The following is a 21,195-nucleotide window of genomic DNA, read 5'->3' on the forward strand; positions in this document are numbered from 1 at the left end:
CTCCCTAATTTAATGCTTTCTTTTAATGACATCGTTAACATTTCTCAACAAAAACACGTGAAAGTATCACTGATAATTCAACAATAAAATTGCTTCATGTTGTGGCCATCACACAGTGTTTTCCAAACTGATTCACGATCTGAAAGTGCGCAGATTTAACGTACATAATCCTTTGTTAGGTTTATTATTTTCATTTCACACGTAAAACACATTTATAGATTCATTCACCACTCCTGTTAGTTTTGGATGTCGCTCAGCTCCAACCAATCAGACGCAACCTGTGTAAGCAAAGGATGATGGGAGAAGGAGAGACCCGTTTATAAGAATAAGAAAATGAGGCGGAACTGAGTGATTCTAATGCAGGTATGTAAAAAATACATATATTTAAAGTAATACCTTGATGTGTGTTTCAAAGTTTGTTTTTTCATAAAAGCTTCAAACAAACAGAGGTGACTGAGCTCGGAAACGGTGTAATGTATTTAAAAATGGCTACAGCTACCGTCAGCATGCTTGCTAGGTAACACTACACGTGGCTACTGCAGCATTAGCCATTTAATCCAACGATGATGGATTAAATCTATTACAAACGTTAAAGGACTTGTGTGCTGCAAAATACCCTCACATGGTGCGTAAAGCAGTTTTTGCGCTAAGAGTTCTGCTAGCTCTTTACAAACTGATGATGCTAACGTTAATTGCTAACATTAACCGGAGCGCCAAGACTGAAAATCATTTGAGTTGCGTTAGTTATGTGTTTATGTCACTGAGTTCTGCAAAAATCTCTTTCCTCTTTAGCTTGAAAATGAGTGATTCAGAGGATCCCGAGCTGGAGGAAGAGCTTCAGGCTGCTGACGAACTCCTTCAAGATATGCAGGTAACATTTTTAGTGGAAACAGTTGTTAAAGAGGGAACACGCTTGTCTAATATTTTGTACGGAGTAAACGTTATGTTATTTGAATTTATTTTTAAAGTTTATGTCAAATTAAGTTGGTTAACTTAAGATGTTTGATAATCTTTGCTTTAATCATAGACTGTATTTTAGGTGTTCCCTTTTTTCCTTGTTAATTGCGTAGAATGATGCACGTAGTGAACCTCAGCCAAGACCAGTGCGCTGGAAAACACGTGACAGACAGGGAGATTTTATTCCTCAAAGACCATCAACCAGTCGAAGTACTAGTTGCATGCCACGTGGTCAGTGTTCACGCAACCATTGATTTTATCTCACAACTTGTTTTCACCAAAGAATTTCAGTAAGTAAATATTCTTCATCCCCCCCCCCCCAGTGTCCAGAGAGCAGCATCAATGTCCACGTGAAGAACCTAGTTATGTTGCCAGTGTCAACCCAACAAAAGGTACTTTACCTTCTTGTATATATTGTGATTTCTGTTTACTTTTATATTTGTTGTTATAGTTGAGTTATGCAGAGCTTTTGTGGAGTCCTAAGAAACATACTGCCTAGAGTGTTTTTCACTTTGTGGAAGAGTTTCTTCCTTTCTTTATTTTTTTTCTGTTAGTGTATGGAACTGACGTGCTTCGTCAGGAGCTCCTTCAGTTGTTGGAGGATGGAGAAGAGGACGCAGCCATGACTTGTGAGACGTCGTGTGAGTCAGCTGCTACTCACTGGGCGATCAGAAATATGGTGTCCTCGCAAAAGTGGAAAGAGGCCAGGCCTTGTCTTATAGACAATATGTTAGCTACTCTGGATCCACAGTCACACCGTGTGTGTCAGTGTGGCAAACAAGTAGTTGTGAGGTGTCTGGACTGCCTGCCTCTTCCATTCCTTTGTGCTGACTGTGATATTGCAGTTCACACACGCTTTTTTTAAAGTAAGGCTACACTGACTCTTTGTCTTTAACCTTTGTCTTTAACCAAGATGGCGCCGCGTATGGATGCCCTGGTGCTTCAGTGCGTTACTTTTGTCTTGTTTTTGTGCATTTCCTCTGTGTCTGGGAACTCCTCTGGATATTCTTACACCAGAGAAGAGCTCCTTAACTGCAGGACTACAACGCCTGTGGATTTATTTCCAATATTTGTCGCATCTGCGGCAGATTTACTGCTGACTCTGATCAGGAAAGTGAGACGTCGAAAGAGAGGTAAGCGAGCCGGCGTACTCGTGCGTTTGAGGAAACGCGGACTGAGAACGGCCCTTCCTGGGATCTTCCTCTCTAATGTACGCTCACTCTGGAATAAGATAGACGAACTGGCCCTGATGAGAAGCATGAACAGAGACTTTGCCTCCTCCTGTGTCTTATGTTTTACGGAGTCGTGGCTCAGTGAGGACATCCCGGACTGCGCGCTCAAGCTGGAGGGCTTTCATCTGCTGCGCGCGGACCGGCAGGCCGCTCTCTCCGGTAAAACCAAAGGTGGAGGCGTCTGCTTCTACATCAATAGTGGCTGGTGCACAGATGTAACAGTGATTGCTCAGCACTGCTCTTCCTCTCTGGAATATCTTTTCATTCACTGCAAACCGTTTTATTCTCCGCGGGAGTTTGCTTCATTCATCCTGGCCGCTGTTTACATCCCGCCAGACGCGGATGCGCGAGCAGCTCAGTGCGCACTCGCAGAGCAGATTCTCCACACGGAGCGGACATACCCGGACTCTCTCATCATTGCTCTTGGGGACTTTAACAAAGCCAATCTGAGCCATGAGCTTCCGAAATACAAACAGTATATTAAATGCCCGACCAGAGAGGAGAGGACATTGGATCACTGCTACAGCACGATCAGCGGGGCCTATCGCGCGGTGCCGCGCGCTTCACTCGGACTTTCTGATCACGTCATGATCCACCTAATCCCCGCGTACAGACAGAGGCTGAAGCTCTCCAAACCTGTCGTGAGGACCAAAAAACTGTGGAGCAACGAGGCTGTGGAGGAGCTTCGCACGTGTTTGGAGACCACAGACTGGGACACTTTGAAGGCTGCTTCTAACAGCTTGGACGAGTTTACGGACACTGTCACCTCCTATATCCACTTCTGTGAGGACAGCATTGTGCCATCACGCACCAGGGTGAGTTATAACAATGACAAACCCTGGTTTACTCCTAAACTCAAAAAGCTGTGGCTGGAAAAGAGTAAGGCGTTCAGAAGCGGAGACAGGGACTGCTACAGAGAGGCCAAGTACAGGTTCACTAAGGAAGTGGACATTGCCAAACATCAGCACTCTGAGAAGATGCAGCAGCAGATATCAGAGAATGACTCGGCCTCTGTGTGGAAAGGTTTTAGGAATATTACAAACTACAAGCCTAAAACCCCCCACTCCACTGACGACTTGCTCTTGGCCAACACCCTTAACGACTTCTACTGTCGTTTTGACGAGCCATCAGGCAGCCTTCACACCTCCAACGGCCCCAACAATAGAGGCACTTTGGACACTCATTCCCCCACCTCTCCCCCCTCCATAGAGCCATCACCACCTTCAAACCGTTCACCTACAACACCCGCCCCCTCACCCCACACAAAAGAGGATTTCACACCACCTCCTCCGACCACAACTCTTCATATTCATGAAGCAGATGTGAGGAAGCAGTTTAAGAATCTGAATGCTCGGAAAGCTCCCGGCCCAGACGGCGTGTCTCCTGCCACCCTCAGACACTGTGCAAACGAGCTGGCCCCAGTGTTTTCTGGCATCTTCAACTCCTCACTGCAGGCATGTCATGTGCCTGCCTGCTTCAAGTCCTCTACCATAATCCCTGTCCCCAAGAAACCTAGGATCACTGGACTAAATGACTACAGACCCGTGGCTCTGACATCTGTGGTCATGAAGTCATTTGAGCGCCTAGTTCTCTCCCATCTCAAGACCCTCACGGCCCCCCTCCTGGACCCCCTGCAGTTTGCATATAGAGCCAACAGGTCTGTAGACGACGCCATCAACATGGCCCTACACTTCATCCTGCAGCATCTGGACTCCCCAGGAACCTACGCCAGGATCCTGTTTGTGGACTTCAGCTCTGCCTTCAACACCATCCTTCCAGACCATCTCCGAGACAAGCTTTCCCAGATGAATGTGCCTGATCCCATCTGCCGGTGGATCACTGACTTCCTGACGGACAGGAAGCAGCACGTGAGGCTGGGGAAGAATGTCTCGGACTCCCGGACCATCAGCACCGGCTCCCCTCAGGGCTGTGTTCTTTCTCCTCTGCTCTTCTCCCTGTACACCAACTGCTGCACCTCCACCCACCAGTCTGTCAAGCTAATCAAGTTTGCAGATGACACCACCGTTATTGGACTCATCTCGGACGGGGACGAGTCTGCCTACAGGAGGGAGGTTGAACGTCTGGTGTCCTGGTGCAGCCACAACAACCTGGTGCTGAATGCCCAGAAGACAGTGGAGATTATTGTGGACTTCAGGAAGCACACAGCCCCACTCCCCCCCATCATCCTGACTGACACCCCCATCACCTCTGTGGACTCATTCCGCTTCCTGGGTACCACCATCACCCAGGACCTGAAGTGGGAGCCCACCATCACCTCCGTCATCAAGAAAGCCCAGCAGAGGATGTACTTCCTGAGGCAGCTGAAGAAATTCAACCTGCCAACACGGACGATGATGCAATTCTACACCGCAATCATCGAGTCCATCCTCACCTCCTCCATCACCGTGTGGTACGCTGGAGCCACTGTCAGGGACAAACAGAGACTGCAGCGTGTTGTGCGCTCTGCTGAGAAGGTGATTGGCTGCAGACTCCCATCTCTGCAGGACCTGTACACCTCCAGGTCATTGCGGCGTGCAGCCCGGATCTCAGCTGACCCTTCCCACCCTGGACACAGTCTGTTTGACCTGCTCCCCTCAGGCAGGAGGCTCCGGTCCATTCGCACCAGAACCTCTCGCCACAAGAACAGTTTCTTCCCCTCTGCTGTTGGACACATGAACAATAACCGTATGACTGTCCCCGCCACTCACACATGACCCTACGCTGTGTCACTGCATCATTTCATGTCTGGCACTGATCACCACCTGCACTCATGTATATATCCTTCTACGTAGCACTCTTAATTCTTATTCTCATGTATATATCTAATGTATATCTCATGCACATATCTTTCTTTCTACATAGCACTTTAATTCTTATTGTTCGCACTGAAGCACCGCAGCAAATTCCTAATGTTGTAAACCTCAACATCTGGCAATAAACCCATTCTGATTCTGATTCTGATTCTGATTCTGATTCTGATTTGTCCTGCACAACAGAGAGGCAGTAACAGGAGGGTTTTTGCAGCCTTCATCAGAGTTTCACAAGCCAATAGGTACGGTTTTTAAGTCTTATGCATTTCTTGCTATGTATGAGTATGAGTGGGTGCTGTTATTGTATATTTATTGTGTATCAGTTAATTTCTAATTCTTTTTATATATATTGTGTGTTTTAATGTTAGTTGGGCTGTTGCCTGTGCAAAGGCCAGACCATGTGTGTGACTGCCCAGCAGGTAACGTTGAGGTTTCACCCGGCGCAATTGTGGCTCTTGTAAGCATAAATGGTAAGTTGCCCTTTTGTCACACACTACATACACAATAGATGTGTTTGGAGGTTTTATTGCAAATTGTGCATTGCTATCTTGGTTTTAATTACCCTCGGCCCGCAGTATATGTGGGCACCTGTCAAAGGTCATTTGGATTTACCAGACCGATTTGAAAACAACATGAAAAAAATGAATGCTTTGAGCCATGACTGAATTTATCCTTATCCTTTCTAAAGGCCGTTATAACCTTGCACTGCCAGTGGTGAGCTGCACCAGCTGTGGCCTAATGTGGTCCCCCTCAGTTAAGGACATCCTGGGTAGTGGATATTGGCCTGGCACCTTAAATTTCTGCACCCTGTTTTCAATGGATGTCTTTCTATGACATTAAGAAGGCTGCACCAGGGATGTCACTTAACGCATTTGTCAAAATGCTGGATGAACGAACAGCCCATTTTGGAAGGGTGGGTTTCTAAATTTGCTAAGTTTAAGGAAATTGTGCAAATCAATGTTTATGATGACTGTCCTTGAATATTCTGTTGTATGTCCTCTATGTAAAAGAATGGCCGAATATCAGCTGATGCCTTCAGTAAAAGTTTCTTGGAGTGGAGTGCTGTAAAGTTTGAGGTGGACAGGATGTGCAAGGAGCCATGCTTTAGCTGCCCTGCCTGCACTCCAGACATGCTCGCCGTCTCAGTTGATGGAAACCGCAAGCTTTATCGCTTTCAGTCTAATGCAAGGTACGTTATGCATTGTGTACATAAATCAAATATGGATTTGTAGAAAAATGTATTTTAATGTTTCTTTTCAAACAACTGTCACTGTGTTCGTTCAGCACTTCAGAGCAGGGGAACTTTGAAGGTGTCTTCATTGAAAAAGATGAGGAAGTTGCTGAGTTTGTGAAATACATCCAGAGACACACAAATCATGTAAGATACACATATATATATATATTAGTGCTGTTAGCGTTAATCTTGTTAAAATGATGTTAATGCCGTAACCATATACACATACGTGTGTGTGCGTGCGTGTGTGTGTGTGTGTGTGTGTGTGTGTGTGTGTGTGTAGACATATATGGATGGGTCGATATTTTTTTTTATTTTTCTCTTGGTGTTGTCGTAATACTATTTACTTTACTTTATCTTAATGTGTACTTAATTTTGTCACCATGTGTATTTAAAAAAAACAACATGATTTTTAGTTTGTGTTATCAGTGCTGTCCTGGGGAGATATGAGGTCTCGTGTGACTTAAGGCTAATTCAGCTAATTGTTATGCATTTGTTTTAAAGAGTTTGTCCCTGATAGGGCTTAATCATGCCATGTCTTTTATGTTAAAATCTTTGAGTGTATAGGTCCCGGGGAAAGGGTTGTGCGGATCTTCATCTTGGACTGCAGCAAAGGAGTCGTCCAAAAAGTCCACTGGGAAGTTGGATGAAGAGGGCATGGAAATAGCTGTTTGTCGCCACGGAGTCCTCTTAGCTGCATTGAACATGTTTCGAGGGGAGATCTTTGCTTACCCCCTTTTTCTCCAGAGGAAGTTGGCAGCTAGCGTCCCAGGACATATTACGTTCCTTTGCTCCGATGTGGCCTGTAAATATTTCCCCTATTTAACCAAGGTGGCTCAGCAGTGCCCTGAGCTGAGGAACCTCTTGTCAATGCGTCCTTTTCTCTCCGTCATGCATGCAAAGGCTCACACTTGGAAATGCGAGGTATACTGCAGCTTGTAGTTTTGGATTAGTTTGAGACATTTTGTTATAAGGTTGAATGAATTCAGCAGTCATGTATTGTGACCTCCTTTCTATAGATCAAATGGGGAGGTGCGTTTCAGGATGGGGCCGGTTCAACAGTTGGAGAAGAGGTGGAACAAGTAAACAGTTTCCTGTCTAGGGCGGCCATCACAACGAAGTACATGTCTAAAGCAGGTATGTGTCCATATCTGAGATTCCACTCAGTCTCCTGCTCATTAATTCTTATTTGTATACTAACTGAAATGCAGGGCGAACAGACATGCTGACCCTCCTGGCTTTGGGGTGGAACAAAAGGAAAGTGGAACAACTGGGCCGCACTTTGAGCCAGCGATATCTAAAGGTCATTTTTTCAACACCCATTTTAATGTGTGTGGTAATGGGGGGAAAACACCAGTACTCTTTTAATGTCAATATGAATGACAATTATGAATGCATTCTTAGATCATAAGGATCCTTAGAGAACAAGTGGAGAGCCTGAATGCCACCAGAAATGAGCTGGGTGTGGATGACGACACACTGCAGCAATGGGTGGCCGATGTGCAGAAATGGGCTGAAGGTGAGTCTCAATATAATGCACTCGTATATAACAACAGGACCCACCATGGCCTCATTAAAGAACTTAGAGTTAAGATCTTTCTGACAGTGTCAACAAACAATGAAAAATAAGCCTTGTAAAAGCAAATTTATGGCAGAGTTGTTGCGTTTCATCAAATTGGATAGAACCTGGGTTGAAATGATGTCGTACTAGTTGGTTTTATAAACCTGAACACCAACATACTTGTTATCTCATGATTATCATGAGATAACAGCACATGAAGGCTCCAGATGTCTTATAATGAATGTCATCAAGTCAGTGATCACAGAGTCCACTGTAGTTTGGTGACTGTTACTCATCCTGTATTCTGATTAATATTCCTCTCACTTAGAAAGTGATCAAACTGATGGCAGCCTTGGAGCGTTGCAGGCACGAATAGAGGAGCTTGTCGTCATCATCAGAGTGCGAACACAAAGTCTTTACAGACAAAATGGTACGTCCCAGTTTCTTTGAAACGGACCGTTTGATACTTAGTTTGCACAGCTTGTGCAGCTACTTTGTAAACAGAATAAAATCAGATCCAGGTTTGTTTAAGCTGGATGTGATTTGTTCTAGCAAACAAATTGATGAGTGTAGATTAAAATGAAACTATATACATTATGTGAAGGTGTGAATTTTTTATGATTATTTACAGATAGCAACAAGAGGCGACACAGAATTCGCAAGGTCATCTTAGTTGAGAAGAAACGCTTGGCGGCTGCTGTTGACGACTACAACAAGCTCGCTGAACCAACAAAGCAAATCGTATCCAGTGATGCCCTCGTGCAGACCGACGTTTGGCCCTGGCAGAGCACAAGTGAACGTAAGCTCTTGATTTATAAATATTCTTTTTAAACAAACTCCCAGTATCTGAGCAGTAGTTGAATGTTTTGTTCTTGAATCCTAATATGCTGCTATGTTTTCCCATCTGATGTTGTTAAACTGTAGCTGCTGCTGACCTCCGGACAAAGAGAAAGGTCTTTGAGAAGGTGATGGCTGTGAGGCGCCTGAGAGAGGAGGAGATGATCCTTTGCAGGGAGATGCGGCATCACTGGACAGTGTTGCGAATGCGTTCTGTGGTGTTGGGGACAATCTCCTCACACTGTAAGCACTTTATTTATTTATTAATTTTTTGATGAATCGATTGAAAATAAGAGCAGATGCTAAAGTCTTACTGGATCTTTTACCTATATCTAGATTGCTAGCTAACACTGCCTTCTCCCTTTTAAAAAAATGTTTAATTACAGCATCCTAATTCCTTGTGTTTATGAGGTGAGGTTTTTTGTTTTTGTTTTTTTTACTTTTCTCATATTTATTTGTTTTGTTCTTTTTACAGCCTCCTTTGTTGGCATGTCAGAGGATGCACAGAAGGGACTCTGTAGCCTGGTTTTAAAAAAACAAAGTGAACTGAAAGCTGAAATGCTCAAAGTAAAGGACGTGTACAAGAGAATCCTCAGCCACCAACCACTCCTGGAAATGGACTCTGAGGAGGAGGAGGACATTCCAGACGATGCCACTGAGAGTGATTTGAGCACTTCTGATGAAGAGTGATTGTGTCATCATTGATGTTATGTTTGGTAAAATAAAAAGTTAATCACATCTCTGTTCAATGTGATTTTTCAACAGACATTTTACATTTTGAGAAGAAAAATGGAATTTCCTTGGTGCAGTTGTTTACCCTGAATCATTATTTCCCATCTAATTTAATGACTAGTGTACATGTTCAGATACGATAACATAATTTAATTCATGGGATGCTTTCTGGGCTGCTCAAATTATCACAAAATTTAAAAGCACCAGGCAGCACACTCACAAGTAAATTTTTTGTTCAGTGTTTTGTCGAAGAAATCAACAATTACAATAGATGTTTGCTGTAGTGGTGTGTTTGTTAAGAAGCATGCCAGCACACTGGTGAACTGACAGTCCCAGAATGCACCCGAGCCATTGACTCGCCCCAGAGCAAATGAAATTGCTTATCTAGAAAGACAACCGTCATCAAAGAAGAAGTAAAAGAGTAGGAAACAAATGGTAAGGGAAGGTACTGTGGGGTAGGAAAGAAAGGCCAGAGCTGTGCAAAATGACCTCCAGCAGGCCACAAATGTGCACGTCTGCTCAAACGTTCATAAATGGACTCCATGAGGGTGGTATGAGGGCCCGACGTCCACAGGTGGGGTTGTGCTTACAGCTCAACACCGTGCCGGATGTTTGGCATTTGCCAGACAACACAAAGATTGGCAACTTTGCCACTGGCGCCCTGTGCTCCTCACAGATGAAAGCAGGTTCACACTGAGCACTTGTGACAGTCTGGAGACACCGTGGAGAACCTTCTGCTTCCTGCAACATCCTCCAGCATGAGTTTGGCAGTGGGTCAGTTTTGGTGTGGGGTGGCATTTCTTTGGGGAGCTGCACAGCCCTCCATGTGTTCGGCAGAGGTAGCCTGACTGCCATTAGGTACTGAGATGAGATCCTCAGACCCCTTGTGAGACCATATGCTGGTGCGGTTGGCCCTGGGTTCCTCCTAATGCAAGACAATCCTAGACCTCATGTGGCTGGAGTGTGTCAGCAGTTCCTGCAAGACGAAGGCATTGATGCTGTGGACTGGCCCGCCCATTCCCCAGACCTGAATCCAATTGAGGACATCTGGGACATCATGTCTCGCTCCATCCACCAACTGCACCACAAAATGTCCAGGAGTGGGCAGATGCTTTAGTCCTGGAGTCTGGGAGGAGATCCATCAGGAGAGCATCTGCCACTTCATCAGGAGCATGCCCAGGTGTTGTAAGGAGGTCATACAGGCATGTGGAGGCCACACAGACTAGTGAGCCTCATTTTGACATGTTTTGAGGACATTACATAAAACCAGATTAATGATTCTGTATTGCATTGATCAAGGAACCAACCCAATAGGAGCTAAAGGAATCCTCTTGACATTACATCACTCAGTAAGTTTATACTATGTTTAATGTGCATTTTCTTCATCAGTTTAGAACATAACATGTTAGCGCTCCCTGGTCCTTTTTGGAGACAGATCCTGAGACAGCAGGCAGCTATGGAGAACTCGTGTCAGCTGTGGTCATTAAGGAATACTTTGATTTAATATTGATTTCATGACAACTATCCTCAGGCACATATTCCTGGATATATATAATGACATAAGTAAACTCCCATTTTAGAATCATTGCCTTCTTTGATCTGACTTATTGCCTCAGACTTTGGCCCTGTGTCCCCAAAAGTATAGAAAATCCATGACACTGAGTAAGAGGCCTTTATCATGTTATAAGTGAGAGAGTTTGGTGTAACAGTGGTTGAACATGCCAAATCAATCCACAACATACTGCCATTCCCCAGCTGTAACCTGCATATGCATCAAACCAAAATCCAGTATCATAGCCACACGATAGACATACAGATGAGGTTAAAAGGGTTGTCTCGTTTTGCCAGATAGCTTCATCCCAAAAAAGATAGACATTCTTCAAAAACAAAAGTTTGTGAATATTTGCTTTTTTGCCAGGCCTAAACCAACCTGTTAAACTTATCAAATTATTGTCATAGATACGAACCTATTGATTGAAACAGAATAATCCATTGAAGCCTCCATCATCATCCACAATCACTGTTCAGATTATTTTATGTTTTCCTCTAGAATGTTTTGAAAATCAGCATTTGCTGTAAAACTATGAGATGTCGAGTGCAGGGAAGATATTATTGATCGATCAGATTCATGTATGTGTTAGGTACTTAAGCCACAATTAGAGAGTGAAACAGAGACTGACACTGGTTGAAATGTATAGTAAATATTTTATTTTGAACTTTTATGCTGAACTACAAGCTGTGAACTGTGCGATCTCTGCGACCTGTGGTGCCTGGTTTACTGTGTGTAAAACTGCGCAGGTTCCCATATGTCATCCCACACTTTGCCACTGTCAGGAGAACAACACAACAAACAACAACCACACACACAAAATAGGACAATTTAGGTTGTGACATATGACAATTTTTTAGGATGAAATATCTTCTATATTCATGTCATGCTTTATACGCCTTCATTGTAATATAAATTAATCAAATCAAGTCAGAGAGTATTAATATATGTAGTAGATGTCAAGCAGGACCACAGCAGCAGCCACGATCCATTGGAACCTGCTGGATGAGAGAGCACAGAAACTCCAGGGAAGAAGTTTAGTTAGTAACATGCATGAACTGCATTACTGAGACATGTATGTTTACAGATGGTGATGGGGGAGAGTTTTCAGTAAAAGGAGACGTGACTGCATCTTCAACCAATACTGAGCCTGCATAACCCTGAAAGAGACAGAGAGAGAGGGGGGGGACACTAACCCCCAGCAGTCTGGTCCTATTACAGCATAACTAAGGGCTGAGCTGAACCAGCCCTAACTATAAGCTCTATAAATAAGTAAAGTCTTATGCCTACTCTTAAAAGTGTTGACCATGTCCACCTCCAAAACTCATAATGGACTTTGGAGGTGGACAGCTATCAAGCTCCTCACAGAAGAAGACAATTTACTTTAGTCCAAATACATGAATTCAAATTGAGTTGATAACTATTTATCAACAGTATGAATGTCTGTTCCCGTCCAACAAAGTTGTTACTACATACCATGTTGAGCAAGGCTTCCACTTGACTTTAACTTCTTCTTTTTCCTGAAAAACATGATATAAACAAACAATTAAAGACATGCAAGTTGCATACAAAAAGGAGCTTATAAACATTTGTGTACTATTGAATGGCTCAATATATTATACAATTAGTTTACAAAAACATAAGAACCACTACAATGCTTGTGCTGCCAGCATCGAGTGCATGTCAGCAAAACAACACTGCTTACATTGTGGCTCACAAGCAAAACTAACTGAAGCAGATGTTACTGAATGGGAAGGAGCACCTCCACATCAATCACTCCTTCTGAGCACGATGTCAGGAGGACTTTAAAGAACGTAAACATCAGGAAGGCAGCACGACCAGGTCGTATCAGGTGGTCTGTTCTTATTTAATGTCCTATTTGGAGTGAAATCCTGACTCAGTGGCTGAATTAGTGTAGATTCATCAAATACAAAAGCTTATGGATATTCAGTCAAGCACAGTTCAAATCCGGGAAGTCCAAAGATGCAAACAAATCTGCACAACAGCAGGCTAAATTACTTACATTTAAAACTCTCCTGTCTACTATCTCTTCATATTTGAAAATCTTCTGTGTGCGGTGTTTTCGGCATTCTGAAAAATAACAAATGAAATATTTACATGAGTTCTGTAAAACTGGAAAAAATGCAAAAATTAAGAAAAAGAAATCTTAACAAACTTAACGAACCTGTCATGTGTTTCGTACATTTACAATACCATAACATCTAACCTTTCCTTGTCCTTTTTTTGTTTGGGACATCTGAGGTGTACACCGTAGAAATTGAGGGAGATGCAGGATGTGGAGATGGAGAGGAGGATGCAGGAGAAAGCAGAGATGAAGAGGAGGATGCAGGAGGAAGCAGAGATGAAGAGGAGGATGCAGGAGGAAGCAGAGATGAAGAGGATGATGCAGGAGGAAGCAGAGACAGAGAGGAATGTGCAGGAGGAAGCAGAGATGAAAAGGAGGATGCAGGAGGAAGCAGAGATGAAGAGGAGGATGCAGGAGGAAGCAGAGATGGAGAGGAGGATGCAGGAGGAAGCAGAGATGGAGAGGAGGATGCAGGAGGAAGCAGAGATGGAGAGGAGGATGCAGGAGGAAGCAGAGATGGAGAGGAGGATGCAGGAGGAAGCAGAGATGAAGAGGAGGATGCAGGAGGAAGCAGAGATGGAGAGGAATATGCAGGAGGAAGCAGAGATGAAGAGGAGGATGCAGGAGGAAGCAGAGATGGAGAGGAGGATGCATGAGGAAGCAGAGATGGAGAGGAGGATGCAGGAGGAAGCAGAGATGGAGAGGAGGATGCAGGAGGAAGCAGAGATGGAGAGGAGGATGCAGGAGGAAGCAGAGATGGAGAGGAGGATGCAGGAGAAAGCAGAGATGAAGAGGAGGATGCAGGAGGAAGCAGAGATGGAGAGGAGGATGCAGGAGGAAGCAGAGATGGAGAGGAGGATGCAGGAGGAAGCAGAGATGGAGAGGAGGATGCAGGAGGCTGACAGAGGGAAGATGTTGGTTCAGGCTCTAAATGAAGAATAAATTCCTCGTTTAGAGCCTCTGGGTCTGGGACTGGTCCAGCATCGACACTGTCAGCAGAGGATGGTCCAGCTGCTGGTGGAGAACTTTTAGCAGGAGGTGAAGCTTGTAATTCTGAAAAATTTTAAATATTAAACATTCATTAAAATGGGTTGAAAAAATGTACAGTACACATAAACACATAATAAGTAGTGATTTGCATGTTTTCAGTTAAGTTTTTACTAAAGATACAACTGGTAAATATTGGCATCAAATAAGTCATCTCACACACTCACTGACCCAAATCATTCAGTACAAGTGCCCTCTAGGGTAGTGTGACATCTGTAGTGCTTTTCTACATTGTGCATTAATAAATTAATGAGTGTGACTATAAATCCAGATAGATAATGACTTTTTCCTCTGATGACACTACTTTCCTGACTTTGTAGTGCATAACATTTGACACTTCAAGCTAGTGTGACTTAGGAGTTTTGTACAATGGTGATGCTAACTACCTCAGGGAGGTAATCAGGTAACCTCTTAAGAAGTATATAAGTTATTTAAGAATCTTGGTGTTCATATTGGTAACATTATAACATTTGTTATACTAGAAAGTCTCGAAGAGAATTATCAGGTCTGGTTTTTGTGAAGATTTTTAAAATTACATTTGTATATACATGAGTGTGAAAGACCATACTATACACACACACACATACAAAATTGTTCAGGTGGGTAACACCAGAGGTTCAGTATGGCTAGCTTTGGTGATGTGACCGACACATGGGGAGGTAATAAGGCAGATATAACACTATTTTCATGTTAGCAACAGGACATGTAGGGCAGCTGTCACCTCACAGCAAGAAGGTTACTGGTCTGAACCTTGGCTGAATAATAGAATAGAACAGAATAGAGTAGAGTAGAATAGAATAGCTGGTGACTGTTAACTATCCTCATCCTCACCATCTTGTTTGTCTCTATGTACCCCGTGATGATCTGCCTTCTTATCTAGGGTGTACCATGAGTATCACCCAAAGACAGCTAGGATAGGCTACCTGATAAGGACACCTGGTTACAGATAATGGACAAAGCACATCTTACTTCTCAGAAGGTGTTCATAAAGCTTCCTCATCTTCATGAGGATGTCACGTGCAGCACCTTCCGCTGGTTCGATCTGAGTGATCACGTCCCCTACTATACGGCCCTTACGGTCAAACTGTCCAAGAAACAGAATTGGTTGGTAGCCCAGGGCGTGTAGCTTTGAAACCTGCAAGAACAACAAAGAAAAACATGCAGCCAGTCTTTCATGTAAGCAAACGGATGTATAACAAACCTTTAAGTTTCACATCTTTGTTGTTTTATTGTTGTCGATAGTTAAAAAGTATTTATGGTGACCAAACCTGTAAATGTATGATAAAATCCATCTTGAAATGTTTTGTCTCTCAGTTAATAGCCGATTAAATTAAAAATCAGAAGTAGCTTAAATAAAAATAGTTTTTAACAAGTTTTTTCTAGTTGGATGTCTTTAGTGTGATGATGTTATTCTGATGTGAATAACTTTTTTATTTATGCTCTTTTATAAATTAATATTTTATGTGTATATACATGTCTTGTTAGTTTCTTACTTCATGATATACAAGAAAACATTGACAACTGTGATTAATAAAGAATTGTCTACCAGACCAACCACTTATTAGATCAGAACATTTAAACTTACTGACAACTGGGCTGAATTAACCACCCTGCTCGCATTTCTGTTGTTTTTAACAGAGGCAGCCCAGTTACTGTTTTTAAACTGTTCTTGTTTTTTTTTCAATCCCTCCTTTACGTTCAGGCTGCCCAGGCATCCACTGCATGTCTTCCTGTTGCAGGTGTTTGGGGCCTGACAGGAAGGGCATGGTTTGGTTTTTGGCTTTGTCATTTCTGCAAATGAAAATGGAACATGTAGGGATTATTTCAGGTCTGTTTTGGTGAAACGATTACAAAAATAATTTATGACCAAAGAAATAACTTATATTACGAGGCAGTATTACACCATATTTATAAGAAAAAAAAATCAATTACGAGATTAAAGTCGTTAATATTGAGTTAATTACGTGAATAGGGTTAAAAAAAACCTGAATTGATTACAGAAAAGATACATTGCTAAAATAGAGCAGTACTAACATTAGCTGGGTGGCCAAGCAAGTGTCTTACACATGAGAATACATCACAAAAAAAATTAAATAAACTTTTGCAGAAGTAGTTCTCTTGGTACACAGACTGCTCTGTGAAAACATTTCAAGTTTAATATCAGTTTAATATCACTGAAATTAATATTTCAGTGAACATGCAAATTACCCACAGTTTATCACAACTTACCTAGCTAGGATCTGCCTCGTGTCCAGTCGAAAACTTCGCTGCAGGACCGTGAGTTGAAAGATACATTTACTACGACTCCCAAGATGCATTGCAGTAAAAACCATCCAATCGCCTTGCTTAAGATCTGTTGACGTGTCGCTAAAGGCGCGCTGTAGATAAATATTGCAATTTGTAAAAAATAAAATATTAAAATTTGCAATTTTTAATTACATAATTAAACACTGGGCCAGTTTAATTTCGTATTATCGCTGGTTATTATTTTAGAGTAAATAAAGGAATAACGGGTAGCACCAAGCTGTTGTTATCTTCATTTCCATAGCGACGGCGGTTGAGGATTATGGGTAGTGTGCAGTTACGGGATTAGTGCGTCTGCGTAAATTGGTCTGATTGGTTGGAGCCGAGCGCATCCAAAACTAACAGGAGTGGTGAATGAATCTATAAATGTGTTTTACGTGTGAAATGAAAATAATAAACCTAACAAAGGATTATGTACGTTAAATCTGCGCACTTTCAGATCGTGAATCAGTTTGGAAAACACTGTGTGATGGCCACAACATGAAGCAATTTTATTGTTGAATTATCAGTGATACTTTCACGTGTTTTTGTTGAGAAATGTTAACGATGTCATTAAAAGAAAGCATTAAATTAGGGAGAAAAACCCGTTGGCGGAGAGGGTCCCCGGTTCTCCAGTTAGATTGTGCTTCACAGCCTCATGTTTCGCCGTGACGGGGTTATTATTGGAGTAAATGGATGGCTGGAGCCTCTGCTCGAAGCGTCTCTGATCGCCGCGAGCGGGTTCATATTGGAATGAATTGACAACCCACAGCGTCACATAAAAACGTGGAAGGGTACCTTATGCGTCAGCATGAGAAGTTAAGGGACGTGACAAATCGTCATTATTTTACGCGTCGGGAGTGAGAACGGGTTGGTATGTGTCCATGTTTGTCTTAACACCAGTGCTGGGATACACCCCTGTAGTCTGTAACTACTGACATTTTCTAAAATCACTGGGAGCTACAGTAGGTGTAACTCCCTGTAGCCAGCGTGGGATGTCTGACTGCCATGTTTTTGACCTTATTTCTCGGGAAAGACTAAACAAACGTTTGTGGGGTGATAACAGGCTCAAACACAACGGATGGATTCATCAGTGATGTCACAGACTGCTATACACGCTTAAAAGACAAAAATCACAATGTTTCTGTAAGAATTCAAAATGAAACATGTTAAACAGCTTTTGTTGCACTTTGGTAAACAACACAGATCAAACTTCAGCCCACTGAAATAACAGCAGTGACAGTCACACTGCTGAGTGTGGAGGGATTTCTAGTCTGGTTTTTAAACTGTAACATTGCTGAGAATGAGTCATTATCTCTGACCCTCTGGACCCAGCAGTATTACCCCATGTTATTCTATTTGCCTTCTTTGATTTGCCTTTACGGGAAAAGGGTTTTTGTTTGTTCCGGCTGTGGGCGGGGGGCAGGGGGGGCATGCTTTACACACATACAGATGTGTTAATCCATAAATGTTAATACAGTTTGTTAATACTTGTTAACAAATGCAGAAAATAAAGTTTGTTCAAAAACAGTTAACAGCACTGAACCCATGAAAGACTGAAGTATTACTGTGTTACCTCACTTATATGAGGAGCTGGAGCATTTCTTAGGCACAAATGCATAACCTTTTATGAGTAACTCTGGATTAAAACAATGACATACTTAGGTGCAGAGATAGGCAGTAACGTGTTACAAGTAATCTGATTACTTTTTTCAAGTAATGAGTAATGTAAGGGATCATGATTGCAAAAAAGTAATTAGATTACAGTTACTTTCCCACGCTGCGTTACTGCATTACTAAACCGTGGTTTTTTTTTGAGAGTGTCTCATGACAATGACGTACAAGTTTGACGTCCATGGTAACAGACATGTGCAGATCAACAATGGATAATATATCGAGTGTGGGAGAGAGTAGGACCATGCAGCGTTTAGAGATTGGAAGTACTCACATTACTTTGAGTTTGATTCTATAAAAATTGACAAAAACATTAGAGTCCACTGTACACTCAAGAAAACTTCTTTCTACAGCGAAAAAGTAAACTTCAATCTGAGCGAACACTGAACACGCTGCCACAGGAATGTGACATTCACAGAGAAACCCCCGGATCCTCCCACTGACATGACTGCTAATTACCATTAGTAACTTGACCAACACTGCTTATGTGTATCTGACAGTTGTGGTGCTTAATAAGTACAAGTCCACTGTCCAATCTAGCTGTAATTTTGCAATAAAATTTCATTTCAGTGTTAAGCATGAAGTGCCATATATTTGCAGGAGTTGACACAAATACCATAAAAGTAAAGGCAAAACATTTATTCTGTAAACAGTGTCAGTTTTTTATATAGGCGACATGGGCGGTTGCCCAGGCATCATGGGATCGGCAAAAAAAAGTTGCTCGCACCCATGCTGCCCCAACATCGTGCAAATGCATTTTGGGGATGGCATAGGCACCGATTGGTTTTCTATTGCCCATTTGCATGGAGTAAGGTTGCCCTCCATTTATGAGGTGCGCCTGCTGCTTGGTGCAATTAATGCAATTAATCTAGTTGGAGCACAGAATGACTCAAAATCCCTGAAATGTCTTTGTCAACGCATTTTGAGCAGTTTGTCCATTCTGCGCTCCAGATGGGTTGATTGTGTTAAAAATTTTAATTGCGTCAATCGTTGTTGACAACATTAACGTGAACATGTCATGATATATACTTAGAATTTGCACCGATGTGTTTTCTAAATTCTATCACACACATATACGGGAAAAGTGAGCGCAAGGGCCCTCGGTGCGTCTGCTGCTGCTGTGCTGAAGTTTCACACACTACCTGTAGAAAGGGGAGGGGGCGGGCTGCTTCTAAATAGTGCACATTTCATCCATAATGTTGTCAGTCCAAGCCAATTATGTTATAATTATTTTTCCTGAAGTGTCTGAAGGGTTAGGGGACCATCAGGTCCTCAGTTTAGAAAAAAAAAGAGAAAAGAAGACGAGAAATAAGCAGCAGATCCCGGTAAGCAGATGAGTCATTGGTTAATGGCAGGTACATTGTACGACATGGATCCTGAAACAAGATAACATTCACTAGTAGGGATTGGGAAAATGTCTGTTTACCTTTGTTAGCCACTTGGCTATGACAGTAAATAGTAGACACTGATGTGGACTGTTGTCGCATAATATTCATTAGCCATTCGTTGGAAGAGGTGAATTGTTGATTTGTCTGCTATAACTCTCATGAGTTATAATGACTGTTTGTTAGTCCCTGACTGTTCCCACCACTTGCTCTGACTCAAACACGACCCTGTATCCAGTCTTTAAGTAATGACGTACAAACTCTGCTTCCGGTTCCAAACGACTCAGCGTTTATTAATGCTGTTGTGTTTTTAACATGTTTTATTAATTTTAATTAATTTTATTACTTTGCGTCTTGTTCTATTTAAACTCGACAACGCCATAAAAACAGTCAGTGATCACTGTCGGCCACTCTTGGTTTTTATTACCACTGTTCATTTTAAACCTCAGTTTTTAAACCTTGCAATGTAACTACAGCCCAGCCCATGCAGCAGTATATTCACTAGCTGCGCCCACGTCCTTATTTTAGGTTTGGCAGCGTTTAAGTACAGAAAGGTGAATGGCTTGGATGTGAACTGAGCTGCGGTTTGGGGAAGGCCTTGAAGAGAACTGGCGGTGGCTCCAGGGCCTAGCAGATCTTCAAAGAAGGCATCCCCTAGAAGCAGTAATAACTGTGTGTTACGAAGGTCGAAAACCTCTGCGGTAATAATTCGATTTTTAATTCAACTTATTTATACAGCGCCAACTCACAGCGACAGTCGCATCAAGACCCGACAATAATACCTAGAGGAAAAACCCAACAATCGTATGATCACCTACAGTGGGGCAAAAAAGTATTTAGTCAGCCACTGATTGTGCAAGTTCCCCCACTTAAAATGATGACAGAGGTCAGTAATTTGCACCAGAGGTACACTTCAACTGTGAGAGACAGAATGTGAAAAAAAAATCCATGAATTCACATGGTAGGATTTGTAAAGAATTTATTCGTAAATCAGGGTGGAAAATAAGTATTTGGTCAATAACAAAAATACAACTCAATACTTTGTAACATAACCTTTGTTGGCAATAACAGAGGTCAAACGTTTACTATAGGTCTTTACCAGGTTTGCACACACAGTAGCTGGTATTTTGGCCCATTCCTCCATGCAGATCTTCTCGAGAGCAGTGATGTTTTGGGGCTGTCGCCGAGCAACACGGACTTTCAACTCCCGCCACAGATTTTCTATGGGGTTGAGGTCTGGAGACTGGCTAGGCCACTCCAGGACTTTCAAATGCTTCTTACGGAGCCACTCCTTTGTTGCCCGGGCGGTGTGTTTTGGATCATTGTCATGTTGGAAGACCCAGCCTCGTTTCATCTTCAAAGTTCTCACTGATGGAAGGAGCTTTTGGCTCAAAATCTCACGATACATGGCCCCATTCATTCTGTCCTTAACACGGATCAGTCGTCCTGTCCCCTTGGCAGGAAAACAGCCCCATAGCATGATGTTTCCACCCCCATGCTTCACAGTAGGTATGGTGTTCTTGGGATGCAACTCAGTATTCTTCGTCCTCCGAACACGACGAGTTGAGTTTATACCAAAAAGTTCTACTTTGGTTTCATCTGACCACATGACATTCTCCCAATCCTCTGCTGTATCATCCATGTGCTCTCTGGCAAACTTCAGACGGGCCTGGACATGCACTGGCTTCAGCAGCGGAACACGTCTGGCACTGCGGGATTTGATTCCCTGCCGTTGTAGTGTGTTACTGATGGTGACCTTTGTTACTTTGGTCCCAGCTCTCTGCAGGTCATTCACCAGGTCCCCCCGT

The 21,195-nt window shown here is 42.7% G+C and overlaps 1 protein-coding gene across 1 annotated transcript; it reads left to right on the forward strand.

The window, feature by feature from the left end:
- The first annotated feature begins 5,993 nt into the window (after positions 1-5,993).
- LOC145426008 (uncharacterized) lies at positions 5,994-7,477 on the forward strand. Its single transcript, XM_080299594.1, has 4 exons — positions 5,994-6,188; positions 6,284-6,377; positions 6,801-7,157; positions 7,253-7,477. The coding sequence occupies exons 1-4, from the start codon at positions 6,085-6,087 to the stop codon at positions 7,460-7,462; spliced, it is 765 nt and encodes a 254-aa protein (XP_080155720.1). The 5' UTR covers positions 5,994-6,084; the 3' UTR covers positions 7,463-7,477.
- The last annotated feature ends 13,718 nt before the right edge of the window (positions 7,478-21,195 follow it).

The sequence above is a fragment of the Astatotilapia calliptera genome, chromosome 3, assembly GCF_964374335.1.
Source record: "Astatotilapia calliptera chromosome 3, fAstCal68.1, whole genome shotgun sequence".
Taxonomy (NCBI): domain Eukaryota; kingdom Metazoa; phylum Chordata; class Actinopteri; order Cichliformes; family Cichlidae; genus Astatotilapia; species Astatotilapia calliptera.

What these genes read in the sequence shown, in the direction of transcription:
- LOC145426008 (XM_080299594.1), top strand. Translation starts at nt 6,085, where the DNA reads ATGTGCAAGGAGCCATGCTTTAGCTGCCCTGCCTGCACTCCAGACATG. An exon ending in CGCTTTCAGTCTAATGCAAG is followed by an intron (nt 6,189 to 6,283) that starts GTACGTTATGCA and finishes GTGTTCGTTCAG; the next exon opens with CACTTCAGAGCAGGGGAACT. An exon ending in TCCAGAGACACACAAATCAT is followed by an intron (nt 6,378 to 6,800) that starts GTAAGATACACA and finishes TTGAGTGTATAG; the next exon opens with GTCCCGGGGAAAGGGTTGTG.